Source organism: Equus caballus, chromosome 8 (assembly GCF_041296265.1).
Source record: "Equus caballus isolate H_3958 breed thoroughbred chromosome 8, TB-T2T, whole genome shotgun sequence".
In the NCBI taxonomy this organism is placed as follows: domain Eukaryota; kingdom Metazoa; phylum Chordata; class Mammalia; order Perissodactyla; family Equidae; genus Equus; species Equus caballus.
The window spans coordinates 84,262,480-84,276,498 of record NC_091691.1 but is presented as its reverse complement, the minus strand read 5'-3'; the positions used below and the strand labels follow the sequence as shown (position 1 = coordinate 84,276,498).

General features: G+C 43.6%; 1 protein-coding gene across 2 annotated transcripts in view; it reads right to left on the bottom strand.

The window, feature by feature from the left end:
• MALT1 (MALT1 paracaspase) overlaps positions 1-10,903 on the bottom strand; it is a 62,789-nt gene extending 51,886 nt beyond the window's left edge. Inside the window, exons 1-2 of one of the 2 annotated variants that reach the window (XM_023647884.2) lie at positions 10,432-10,903; positions 1,488-1,654 (exon numbers count right to left, since the gene is read on the bottom strand). In XM_023647884.2, the coding sequence (XP_023503652.1) occupies positions 1,488-1,654; positions 10,432-10,706 (442 nt within the window). In that variant the 5' untranslated portion in view covers positions 10,707-10,903. The remainder of the gene's footprint in view (positions 1-1,487; positions 1,655-10,431) is intronic. The other variant, XM_023647885.2, reaches the window with a different exon arrangement.
• Between the last annotated feature and the right edge of the window lie 3,116 nt (positions 10,904-14,019).

The following is a 14,019-nucleotide window of genomic DNA, read 5'->3' as shown; positions in this document are numbered from 1 at the left end:
AGTTAACTGAGTGCCCCGGACTGGCAGATTTCAGTCATCACAACTTCTGAGTACTACTCAAGGCACTGGGGATATAAAAACTAATAAATGTCACCTGAAGAAGTAGCTTACTAATTGGTGACAGACAACAATTTTCTCTAGACAGGATGTTCATTAGCAGCTGGTGATAGAAGTGTTAGAAGGATGTTCATTAGCAGCTAATGATACCTACTCCACACCTCTTGGTACAAAGAGGCACTGAGAAACTTAGGTCAAGCATCCAACACAGGATGTGACACAAAGGAGGCATTTTCAGGAGGTTTCTGGAAAGCTAACTCAACCCAACTCCACTCCCGGCTCTAAACCAGGCGAATCAGCACATTCCATCTCCCTGGCCACAGTGACAGGTGCAGGGACAGGCACGTGGCCAAAATTAGTTAACTAGAGTGAATCTTATGATTTTTGCTGGGTCAAAGATGAATGCAAGGAACAGCTAGTAGATATCTTGTGACAATGTAGAAAGTCAATCTCGGAAGAAAGATAATGACAGGAAAGGAAGAGCAAAAATGAAAAAAACCAACTCCTGGGGAACAGGGTTCCCCTGCCTCTCTTGCAGCCCAACCTGTTTCAAGATTTTTCCATTAGGACGGCCAACATATTCCCCTTATTACGGCAATGTGAGGTGGGGTTTCTGGTACATGTAACTGATAGTACACCACTCCCCTGTGTCCCTAATTCCCCAACCCCAGAACTGACAAAGTTAAAAATAAGATCTGGATTATAATGTTAGGTTCCTCATGTTAACTTAAAACTATATCACAAACAATTTGTTATGTAATGAAAACTGCATCCATCACAACCATGTAAAATGAAAGCATCATGTCCTTAGTCTACGGCCCTCCGGATCTTCACTGGCTTCTTTGCTTCTACTGGGTCCTATAATGGCAAAGTGTACCCCTGAGAAAAGGCTGCAGCGCTGCTGTCATCAGGTGACTTAGAGGGTACGGTCTGTCCTGCCTGATACTACTTTAGTTGACCAACTCTATCTGTAGTTGTGGGGAGGAGGGACTGTTTCCGAGTCCTCACATCTGACCTTGGAAGTGAGAAACCTCACCCCATATTGGTATATTCAGGAAAAAATCATATGGTTAAGTCAACCAACACTTCAAAATCATCATGTTGGCAATTGTAATAAAGACATTCTTCTGTAGAACTACAACACCATTATCACACGATAATTCTCTAATATCGAACATGCAGGTTATATCTGAATTGTTCTACTTGTCCCCAAAATGTCTTCTGTAGCTGATTTTTTGAACCACAATCCAATCAATGCATTTTATTGTCTTTTTATGTGTTCTTTAGCCTTAAGCTGTGGAAAAAAATGAGATTCCAGACATTGACATTTTCTAAAAATATTTAACACAATTGATCTGGTCAAATGAGATATTTTCCTCTAAGTTTGCCTCCATGAACTCCTGGAGAACCTACCCAAGAGAGAAACCTACCTGGGGGGCTGAGAAGCTGAAGAACTTCAGTGTGGTCCATAGCTTGCAGGAAGTCACTCAAGTCCGTGACCGTACAACCTTTTTCACCCATTAGCTTCAGTAAACATAGGCTCGGGCTTCCTTCAGGCTCCAAGACCTTAAGAGAACACTGTTCCAAGTCCAGGCCACTGGAAACAACAGATTTAATCCAAGTCAACAATTTTCTTCAATATATGCCTGCTGTATGTTTGGCACCATCATAGGTGTTGTAGGGAATAAACCACGAGTTGCTGAGTGATGAAAAACTGTTTACATTATGACTGCTACTGTCCTTTCCTCTTCCTCCTGCCACTACAGGGGATTCCTCTTTATTCCCTTTTCCAACTCAGCTCCGAATGACTACTAAATCAGGACAATGAGGGAAATCTTGAAACAGGATATGAGAAAAATTTGGCCTTGATAGTGATAAAAATTTCCACCTTTAATTTCAGAATAGGGAATAGGAAAAACAGATAAATTACTCTTTCTTGTACTTACATAAAGTATAAGATGACTCAAAAAAGAGGCATCAATCTTTGAGACATACTGAAAAATGAAAAAAATTAACACAGTATTTTGTATTAACAAAGTAATGTCTACGTGTGTATTCACATGAAAAAACTAAGATACAGAACAGTTTATGTTCTGTATGATACTATTTTTATTAACAAGAATATATACATGTTCTTATATAGGCAGAGTAACTTTGAAGAGACAGCCAAGAAGTTGGTAGCAGTGGTTGCACTAGAGAGAGGAGCCAAGGGAGCAGAGCTCATACCTGGATGATTCATTTTTCACTATAAATCCTTTCGTATCACTGAATTTTTTACTATGTGCACTGATTTTTGCAACAATTTTTCTAAAAAGACACTCAGTGCTATTGACATTCAAAGTACTTCTAAGCACCTAGAAACACCCTAATGGGTGGGCAGGCAGACTACGGTCTGTGGGCCAAACGTGTCCAGTCGCCTGATTTTGCAAATAGTTTTGTTGGAACACAGCTATGCTCATTCATTTGCACATTTACACACGTATATGGCTGCTTTCCTGTTACGACAGCAGAGTTGAGTAGTTGCCCTGCAAAGCTGAAAACATTTACTATATGGCTCCTTACAGAAAAAGTTTGCTGACTCCTGCTCTAAAGAATCTTTACATTCTGTCTCATTCTCCTTTTGCTAAAACTATTCTCCTTTTTGTATTAGTATTTTCTTTTTTTTAAAGATTGGCACCTGAGCTAACATCTGTTGCCAATCTTCTTTTTTTCTTTTTTTCCTTCTTCTTCTGTGCCCCCGCCCCCGCCCCCGTACATAGGTGTATAGTCTAGTTGTGAGTGCCTCTGGTTGTGCTATGTGGGACGCCGCCTCAGCATGGCCTGACGAGCGGTGCCATGTCCGGCCCAGGATCCAAACCCGTGAAACCCTGGGCCGCTGGAGCCAAGCACGCGAACTTAACCACTTGGCCACGGGGCTGGCCCCTTTTGTATCAGTTTAACATTTAACATACATTGCAATTTCCTTTTCAGTGTGACTGTGCTCAGTAGTGACGTACAAAGTTAGAAAGACAGGTTAAGATCAGACTGTAGAAGGCCATAAACAATGGGACAAGGAAGGAGTATGGACTTCAACTGTTTCAGAGGAAGGGAAAGTATAAGTAAAAAATATTCAAAAGAAGAAAAAAAAATACAGTAAAATCAAGCAACCAAAACAATAAAAACCTTCCCAATGAGACCTAACAACCAACCAAGACCAAACAAAATCCAATGGTGCTCATCTCACAGACCAGAGGTTGGCAAACTGCTCCTGTAAAGTGCCAGAGAGGAAATATTTTAGGCTTTATGGGCCAGTCTCTGTCAGATATTCTTCTTTCCTGGTTTTTTTGTTGTTTTATAATTTTTAAAATATAAACACCATTATTAGCTCATAAGCTGTATAAAAACAGGAAGTGGCCCAAACTTGGCCCATGGGCCATTGTTTGCAGACCCCTGTTGTATGTTTTGTTTGACACAATTTTGCCCTAAAACTGTGAGCTTTTCTTTCATAAGCATGTCTTCTCTACCCAACTAGATTACAGTACTCCTTGAAAACAGAAACCCCATCATATATATATATTTCTTATATATATTCTTCTCTCATGCTTACTTATGAGAAATATATATCTATTTCTTAATCCCTCAACGCCTAAAAATCTGTCTTGCCCATATTAATTACTCATACCTGAATTCCAATCAAAACTGAAGAGCCTGAAAGCCTGGGTAGGTGGAAGGGGACAAACACAAAGTACCACAGCCATGGCAGAGTCAAGGTCAACAAGCTTTCCTATGACTTGAAATACTCTTAATCCACATTCATTTTGATCAGTTTTATTAAAAGGCTGCCATAGCACTTACATAATGGTCACCCAAGATTCACACTTCTCCGATAAAGTTGGTTATCTCATAAAGAAAAAACTGTATCCAACCAAAACGATGTCACTAGTAATATCATCTATCTCATAGGATGGTTAGAATTAAATTAGATAATGCAAGTGAAAAGTACTTACCACAGTGCTCAGCAAATAATAAGTACTCAACAAAAGTTAGCTCTCATTATGCAACAAAATGAGGGGATATTAAAAGAATATTAAGGTTAATTTCTTTTATTTTTTATTTTTTAAAGATTTTACTTTTTTCCTCTGTCTCCCAAAGCCCCCCGGTACATAGTTGTGTATTTTTTTTTTAGTTGTGGGTCCTTCTAGTTGTGGCATGTGGGACACCGCCTCAGCGTGGCCTGATGAGCAGTGCCATGTCCATGCCCAGGATTCGAACTGGTGAAACCTTGGGCTGCCGAAGCAGAGAGCGGGAACTTAACCACTTGGCCATGGGGCCCGCCCCAAAGGTTCATTTCTTAATTATGCTTATTTCTGAAACTGTTTTAGCTTTTCCTTGAAAAAGTTTTTGAGTAGCTACTATTTTGGTAAGCTGATAATGTCCTCCAAGGTCCTCCAGTCACTATATTAACTAGGAATTCTTTTCTAAGTATCCTAATTAACCTTGTATATTCAATACTTTATTCTTGTTAAACGTGAATCATCATAATACAGAGGAACCATTCCCAATTCTGCACTGTAGACCAGTGGCAGCACAATCTGAAGTCCATGGTAAAATGATCAAAATAAGGACAATAAGACTGTCTTTTACTCTAAGATCGTCTTTCCTTCTTCTTCTTCTTTTTTTTTTTTGGTGAGGAAGATTGGCCCTGAGCTAACATCTGTTGTCAATTTTCCTCTTTTCCCCCCTCTCCAAAGCCCCACTACATAGTTGTATACCCAAGTTGTAGGTCATTAGAGTTTTTCTATGTGGGATGCTGCCACAGCATGGCTTGATGAGCAGTGTGTAGGTCTGTGCCCAAGATCCAAACCAACGAATCCCAGGCCACTGAAGCAGAGTGCGTGAACTTAACCACTCAGCCATGGGGCTGGCCCCTCTTTCCTATTTTTTTTTTAGTGTTAATCTGTCCTTTCTTTTATGAAATAACAGTGACTATAATGGTAGCTAAAACAAAAACTGAAGATGCCTGTTGGTCCTGTTTTGTAAAATTTTCTTGCACTAGTCCCTGTAATGCCCAGGTCAAGGAACCAGTATTACAGATAGTATAAGGAGTACCAACTTTTCAAATAATTAGAATATGAGATCTATAAAAACAAGGATGCTGTATGCTAAATATAGTTTTTACCAGGATCTGATACATGAAATTAAAAAGCCATCTTGGGGCTGCCCCCATGGCCAAGGGGTTAAGTTTGCGCGCTCTGCTGCAGGTGGCCCAGTGTTTCGTTGGTTTGAATCCTGGGCGCGGACATGGCACTGCTCATCAAACCACGCTGAGGCAGCGTCCCACATGCCACAACTAGAAGGACCCACAACGAAGAAAATACAACTATGTACTGGGGGGCTTTGGGGAGAAAAAGGAAAAAAATAAAATCTTTAAAAAGCCATCTTATCAAATGCAACCAAGTCATGCTTTAATTAAAGTTTACATTGACATAGAGAAAATGAAAAAGGAGTTGAACTTTTCCCCCCAAATGAAGAAAGATCAAATTGAAGCAGACATGATTTCTCTTCCAATAAAAGAGGCAGAGAAGAAAAACAAGACTCCCCTTCTCCTTTCCTTTCACTGATTTTCCGCATGGGCGCTGGCTTTCAGCCAAGATGGTGCTTATACATACCCAACTTTTATTTCTTTCCTTTTTTAGTTACATTCCTGTAAGATTATGCTTTGAAGTGGTTTCTACCAGCCCTAATTTAGAATTTCTGATCTAATTTAAAAGACTTACTGAAACAAAAAGACTTTACTTTTAAAAAAATACATCTATATTTATCTTTACTTTTAAGAATATATAATCAAATAGAACACGATACACCCTTTAGGGTACAAACCATGGCACTGCTTTCAGGGTTCTCTGCTTTTCTTCTTGGTACATTTACTCTTTGGAATCTTTACTCATTAATTCAACAGCTACTTACTAATCACCTAAAATAGGCCAACCATTTTTCTTAGGTATTGAGGATACAGCAGCCAACAAAATAAAATTTCCTATCCTCCTGGATTTTTCTAGAGGAGAGGGACGGATATATATATACTGATATAGACAGACAGATAGATACACAGAGACAGAGAGAGGGAGATTTCTCTCTGTAGGTGGTATGTGTGTATCCATCCATCCAATGGTCATGAGTGCTTTGGAGAAAAACAAAGCAAAGCAGCGGTACAGGTAGCGTGGAGCAGATGCAGGGGTAACTGTGAATAATGTGATCAGAGAAGACCTCAGTGAGAAGGTGACTTTTAAGCAAACACTCAAAGAGGTGAAGGAGGAAGTCATGTGGTCATCTGTGGAGACCATTTCAGGCTGAGTAAACAGCAGGTACAAACACCCTACTGTGTTCAAGGAAAAACCAGAAAGCAAGTGTGACCAGAGTAGAGAGAGGGAGGGAGATAATAATAGCATATCACTGGTAGCTAAATGGTGTTTTCATGGCAAGACGGCAAAGTAGTTGGAGGGTTTTGAGCAGAGGAAGGACAAGACCTGACCTAATGTTCTAAAAGAATCATTCTTACTGCTATCTGGAGAAGAGACTGGAGGTGAGGGCAAAGCAGGTGGAAGAGAAGTCAGGCAGCTATTGGAACAGTCCAGGTTAGAGACAGTGGTGGTTTGCCCCAGTGTTGTAGCAGCGGAGGCTGGCTTCTAGATCTACACTGAAGGCACAGCACACAGGATCTGCTGATAAAACACGTGTGGTGTATAAAAGTGGACTTAGGAATGCCTCTCAAGTTTTTGGCTTAGCAACTGGATGGATGCAGTTGCCACTCACTGAGACGCAGAAAACAGCAAGAGAAAGAGGTTCATGGAGGAAGAAGCTAAATTTTGGACATGTTCCGTTTCATTCAAAAGGAGATGGCAAATAGGCATCTACTCATAAGAATCCAGGGAGTTCAAAGCAAAGATATGGGCTGAAGATATGAGCTGAGAGTGATCAATCTAAATATATGTCAAGTTATGAGACTAAAAGATAACACCAAGAAGGAGATTAGGTGAAGAAGTGTAGATAAAGAGACACAAAGCCTGGGCCCTAGGGCACTCCAAAACTCAGAGACCTAAGAGATAGGGAGACAGAAGAGCTAGAGACAGGAGGAAGCCTTTTGTTGCAACTTTTCACACACGTTCTCATTCCTATCACAAAGTGCTTGAGGGCAGGATTTCTGCAGCTCAAAGGACACCTTCAATATAGTAGGTAGGCAATGACTGACTGTTTTCCTTGGTCCACGTTCCACAGCCTATTTCTAAGTTCTCTCCTTCATGGAAGTTAGATAGTATTAGAGCCCCTTGAAAGCTCTGTCATTTTTGGGGCTCTGATGTTCCATGCCACCAGAGAATTTACATAGCTTGGGTAAGACTCTCAGAACTGTCACTATCTACAATGACAGCAAAGGGTGTTCAATATTAGGTCAGTGTGGAACGGAATTAGGGCTGAGTTTGTATTTAGGGCATTCCCATATGTCCATGGTTGTGGGAAAGTAAACTATATGCAAGGATTTATTCTGAGTCATCAATAACCGTCTGGAAACAAATTATTCTTAATCCCTGATAGACAGTTCAGAATCGATGCTTGTGGTGTATTTATTAAATTCTCATCTAGTTTGCAGAAAATGTATAGAGTCAGAAAAAAAGTGAAGAGAAACAGAATAGGCAACTTTTTGAGATTTCAGGGTGGTGAATCCAGCAACTCTAAGGAAAGCACTTAATACCTTCGCGGGAAGTGTTATCCACTTGGACTCTCACACCGCAACTCCCAGGTCTGATACTAGAGAAAGCCTCCCTTAGGACCTTCTACCATCATAGATGCTCTTCTGCCATCAGTATACAATAGTTTTAGAATAACTTTCTTTGTCTTAAGTAGAGTAAGCATGACCAGCTTACCTTGCCCCTTCTGTTGTCACTCTTGAGTCTCTAAGTTCTCAGTGCTAACCTCTATTATGTCAGTTTACTTCTGATTTCAATATGTATATGAGCTTAACAGTCCCCAATTCTCCAACCTTCTGGGTTGCCCTCACACACTCCTTAACTAACCTACTCTGAACTAACCTTCACCATCTGAGGAGACTGGTGAAACTCCCTGTGTGTCTTATCAGACTTCCCAGATTCCACCACCCCATGCCCCTTGTTGTCTGTCACCTCAGGCTAGGCAACTTCCCTTCTCTCTATCCCGCCTTCACCAGAAATGTGGACTCAAACCTTTCCATTAGTTTCACAAACAAAGCAAACACCATTCTGTAGCCTTTAACAAAACGTGACTGAAGGCTTGGGGAGGAAAACTGAACACCTGATGTCAGGTATCCACTACTTCTAGATTCCAGCAGCCTCGCTTCTTCAGTGGCAGGGCCTTACTGACTTTTTTCTCTCTCTTTGATCACCAAATAGGAGTCTTTGCTCCCAGGGCCTCTTCAGGAAAGCCTAGACCCTTCCCTAACTAGAGTACTAACTCAGTTAATAATAAAACTCAGTTAATATCACAAATTAACCAATCACAGATCTGGTCATCTGAGCCCCCACCTCCAAAAAAGACAACTTTTTATATTATCATAAGTCTAGAAATTCAGAAATCTATGGGCCTAAAATAACAGTATTTTGGATTTTCTTTACACAGTCAAAAGCACAATGTGTTTTCCTAGAACAGAAAGAAAGTATGCCATTTGTCTGCTCAACTTTGCAAGTTTACCAATTCCTGATTCCATCCTCACATCATTATTCCTCTGTATGGCCAAATAATCCCAATTCTCTGAAACACAAGGTTGTTGTGAGGTAGATAAAGCGGATAATGCATGTAAACACTTAGTACACTGGTATACACTAAGTGCTTAGTAAAGGATTAAAACCCATTATTATTATTATTTACACCCAACATGGCAGTCAACACGTTGTTTGTGAATGGCCCACAATAACAGTCCATTACTAGATGAGCCGTTATGAATAGGAGTTAAAAATGTGTCATCTTTTTACCTTCTGGAACTTCTAGCAAATAACAGGCACTCAAGTTGTGAATGAATGAGTCCCCTGTCAATTCAAAGTATTTACAGAACTCTAAGATAGGTTCTATGCATAACATACAAAATCTTAAGTGATGGTTCCTGTTCGCAAGGAGTTCATAAAGATGTGTACAAATAATTACAGTATAAGACAAAGTCATAGGAGAAGCTAAAAAAACCACTAAGGGGTTCAAAACAGACTGAATCATAACAATGGTATAGAATGGCGGGTGTAAGTGTAGTCTAGGAAGCACAAGTGCAGTTCCTGAGATCCTGTCACTCGATCTACAAGTCAGAGACGTTATTTATCTCTTTCATTCGCTCTCTCGGGAGTGTATGTGGGAGCACCCAGTGTTGTACAACCTGTGACAGTGCAAGAGAGACTGAATGTAGAAGCACACAGAAGCAGCCAGCTCTCTGCAACTAAGCCAAGACGTTAAAGAGATTTTCAAAATGTCAAACAGTGCCACTTTTCTTTTCGTTTTTTTTGTTTTGGAAATATTTGTTTTTCCAGAAAACATGTAATTTCTGTTAACATATAATGAGTTATTCTTTTCAGGTAATATTTTAAGAATTTCTCAGTTTTAATTTCTCACATGGTAAATACCAGTATATATTATATGTATGTAATACATTTAAAGCCACATTAAAAACTCTCTGGGGTCCTCAATAATTTTTAAGAGTGTAAAGGAACCTGAGACCAAAAGTTCAAGCAGCGCTAGTACAGCGGTTCCAAGCACGGTAACAGGAAAACAGTTTTACTTATAGTTTAACGTTCACGGTGAAGTCAAGAAGAGAACTTGGTAAGCTGTTTCGACCGAGGAAGATGGTGAGTTAAGTTTGTCTTTCCCACCATCCTTCTCTCGCTGCATAAAAACCTTCACGAATTCCTGCACCCCAAAGCCTTCGCTTCCATTCTCTCTTTACCTGCACTTCTCTTTCCTAACCTTCCTAAGGCTTCCAGGTCTGTGCCCACATCCTGTTCTTCTGTACTTTAGTATTAAGTGCTTTGGAATTACTGCCCTATCATAACGGTCTCCAGATGGCTTTCCTTCTCTCCATATTCTCCTTGGTCAACCTGGACTTCTCTCTCTCAGCTCATCGGGAGGCGGGTAGGGAAGGGGTGTGAACGCCTGGGGTCCACTCCCGAGCCTCACGCCTTCCCAGGACCTTCCTGGCTTCAGGCTCTCTCTAGATTATTCACGTCCTTCCCTCTGCGCTCCCGCCACACCAGCGGCCCCTGCACCATCCCGCTTGCCCCCGACGCTCGCCAGTCCCTCCCACAACAGTGTCCACCGTCCCACCCGCGCGCCCCCCGCCAGGTCCGCCCCACGTGACCCCGCCCCGCCCCCGCGCCCCCGGCGCCTCACCTGAGCCGGAGGCGCCCCCGACTCGCGGCTACCTCGGCCAGCCTCCTCCAGCCGCGGCCCTCGGGCGCTCGGTCCAAGCTCCCGCTGAGCCTCCGCAGCAGCGGCTCCGGAAGGCGGTTGAGGGTCGCGCCGGCGGGGGCGGAGAGCGGCGGCCCCGAGGGCGCGGCCGGAGGCGGCTGCGAGGCCGGGGGCGGCGGGGCCTGCAGCAGCTCCCCGCACAGCGACGTGTCCCGCGCCGGCGACCCCGCGACGGCCGCCGCTACCGCCGGCCGCATCACGGGCCTCGGCTCCGCGCCCCTTCCGCTCGCCCCCTCGCTCGGCCCGGCGCCGCGGCGGCAGCGGCGGAAGGACAAATCGGGCGGCGCTGCACCGCACGGACAGGAGGAAGCTCCGCTCCCCGCCCCGCCGAGACAGGTTTGCCAGGGGAAGCCGGGCCGGCCGGCCGCGCCAGCCGCGCCGAGGGGGCGGGGCCTCGGGCGGGGGCGGGGCCTCCCTGCGCGCGTGCGCGCGGCCGCGTGTCTCCCTCGCCCTCCCCGCTGCCGCCGGGCTCGCAGAGGCGCGCGCTTCAAACCCGGGGAGGTGGAGTCCTGGCCGAGCAGGAAGGGTCGGGTGGTTGCAGCTGGAGGAGGAAGCGGCGGAGGAACTACGCCCGGGCGGCTCCACTCCGGCGAGGAAGCCTGCGGCGTCGGGGCTTCCCAAGACTGCGAGAGGAGGATTGCCTCACGCCAAAAGAGAGGCGCACGCGGCTCTCCACTGCCGGCCCCCGGCCTGCTACTCCAGGGGCGCGTTCGGCTGACTCAGTGACTTGCGTGTGCCGGGCGACGCGAGGAGCACCCGCCGTGGGCAACCTCAGCGGAGGCTTCCTCTTTAGGGTTAGCTGTCTATGGCATTGCTGGGGAAGTGGTCCTAGAGATCCAGATACCTAATGGAACTTTCCCGAAATCTGTGCCTAGACTTTTTTTTTTTTTTTTTGACTGGGCTGTGGTGTATTTAAACCTAATCAGATCTTGGAAATGATTGTTCTTCGCAGGAATCGTCTGGTTTCCTCCGAGTCGGACTGCCACCCACAATCTTCATAAATCAAAGCAGGCAGCCTAATAGAGGATGCCCACCCCTGGAAGGGTCCAGAATAGATGAAATAATAAATGCAGACTGCGCCTGAGCTCTCTCTCCTAATGTTAGCAATATCGAAGGCCATTGTCGCATTGAAAGCTGTAGGGACAAAAGCAAGCAAGCAGCTTATGAAAGGTGACCAGCCAGGAAGCGCCCAGACCCAGGCCTCCTGGCCGAATTTCTGTTGCCGTTACTTCTTTCATCACACAGGACTATGTGTGATGCTATGTGCTATTTTCTGTAGCAATAATTTGGACACCCAAATTCCAACTACCTGGTGGCGAGGTAGTCGCTCCATACAGTCTCTAGCACAAGCAGCCGCTATGCTTTTTCATTCAGTGTAAGTTCAGAGTTCAGAATGCAGTATAACGGCTAAGAGCATGACCTTTGGGTCCAGAAAGATCTGCTGGATTCTAGTTTTATGATCTTGAATAAGTTACTTAATTTCTCTGCCTCATCTGTTAAAATGGGACTGAAAATATACTATGTAGAGTTGTTACCAGAATTAAAGGAGTTGATGCATGTAAAGCACTTAACTCTGCTTGGCACATAGTATCTATTACCCGTACAAATGCAAAAACTTGTTCATATTCAGTCTGACTTGTTAAGCCTTTCCCAATCACTTCTGATGTTTTCCTGTTTTGTCCTAAATCATGGAACAAATATTTTATGAGTCTAGTCCCTGCAGGTGCCAATTATGGAAATCAAGTCTTCTAGCCTTTATTGGTCTAATCTGGATCTGTCTTGTCTTCTAGTCTTTTAAAATTGAGATTCAACAGATGTCTTTTTTCTAAATCTACCATGTGCAACGTGTTGCTTATGCCGATTCTCAGATGTGCATAAGGGTTAAAACGGGTGCCTGTGTTGTACCCTGTGAGTATCCTTCCCAATTTGATTAGGTGCTGTTTTATCCAGTCCAGCTCAGCTGGGCACTGTGTTCACCCCTCCTCTCCTCTCCTCTCCTTCTCCTCCTACCCCTTGGCGGGTGCCTCCCTCATTTCTCTCTAGTCCTGGCCCTGTTTGCCGCCTGGCAGTTTTATAACCTATGCAGTCACCCCATCCACCAGTCTCCAACCTCTACCTTGGACTGACATTACATTTTATGACTGGACTTTTCCTCCTCTCAATAAAATGTTAATATTTTTATTACATAATTTCACTCCTGCGGTTCTCTGGGCATAATGGTATAGTAGAAAGAATGTGACCTTTAGAGTTAGCCCTGAATTTGAATCTTGATGCTGCCACTTGTTAGTGGTATGACCTAAGGCAAGTCACTTCACCTCTCAGCTTCAATTTCCATATCTGTAAAAAGTGGAAGATAGGGGCTGGCCCGGTGGCACAGCGGTTAAATGCTCACGTTCCGCTTTGATGGCCCAGGGTTTGCCGGTTCGGATCCAGCGTGCAGACATGGCACCGCTTGGCAAGCCATGCTGTGGTAGGTGTCCCACATATTAAGTAGAGGAAGATGGGCACGGATGTTAGCTCAGGGCCAGTCTTCCTCAGCAAAAAGAGGAGGATTGGCAGCAGATGTTAGCTCAGGGCTAATCTTCCTCAAAAAAAAAAAAGTGGAAGATAATAGTACGTGCTTCAAATACTTGTTGTGAGAATTAAATGAGAGATGATATATGTGCATATATAAAGTGTCTGGGAGAAGAAGATGCAGCAGATAGTACTCTGAAAATTGCAATCTTAATTTTGGGAACAACATAATGAACCATAATCCAGCTTCCTTTTCTATATCAACCGTTATATTTATGTAAAGGAGGAGAAAAATAGAGTGGAGATCTGGCTTTTAAATGCCCCTTAAAAGTTCACGCATGTCTATAGCTAACATACTTGGGAGTTCTTCCTCATTAGTTGAGAGTGACACAAATCTTTGTGAATCCAGACAATCTGCAGGAAGTATGTGTTTTTATTCTATGGAAATTCATTGATGTAATCTTCAGAACACTCACAAATCTGGAAACTGACTCATAGGTTTTTTCCTTTAGACAATTTGGCTATAGATGGTACTCTAGCTAAAAATGCCAGAACAACATATTATTTCATATCTAGACAGGTTTTCAAAGGCCCAGTACAGGAGAAAACTTGCAGGTCCTGGGATCTGTCTACAACAGAGGGAAATGAAACAGTAGTCTTGTGACTTACATGGCATTCCTTGTCTCTCACCCTTAGTCTGTGCCCAGCACCCTTCATGACCTCTGACTCAGCCTCTGTGTTGAGGCCACTCAGTCCACCCTCTTTCACAATGCTCTCCACATCCCTTGCAGGCCCTTCTTGCTGCCATCTCCCAAAAGATTAGGGGACTTTTCCCATTTTGATTTCAACTTTGAAATAGTAGCTAAGTGTTGCACTCATATTCCACACCTTTCCGTCATGACGAATCATCCATGGCAAAGACTACATTTACTTGTCTGAATTCACTCATTCATTCATTCATTTGTTAACAAATATTTATTGGATGCCTACCTTTTG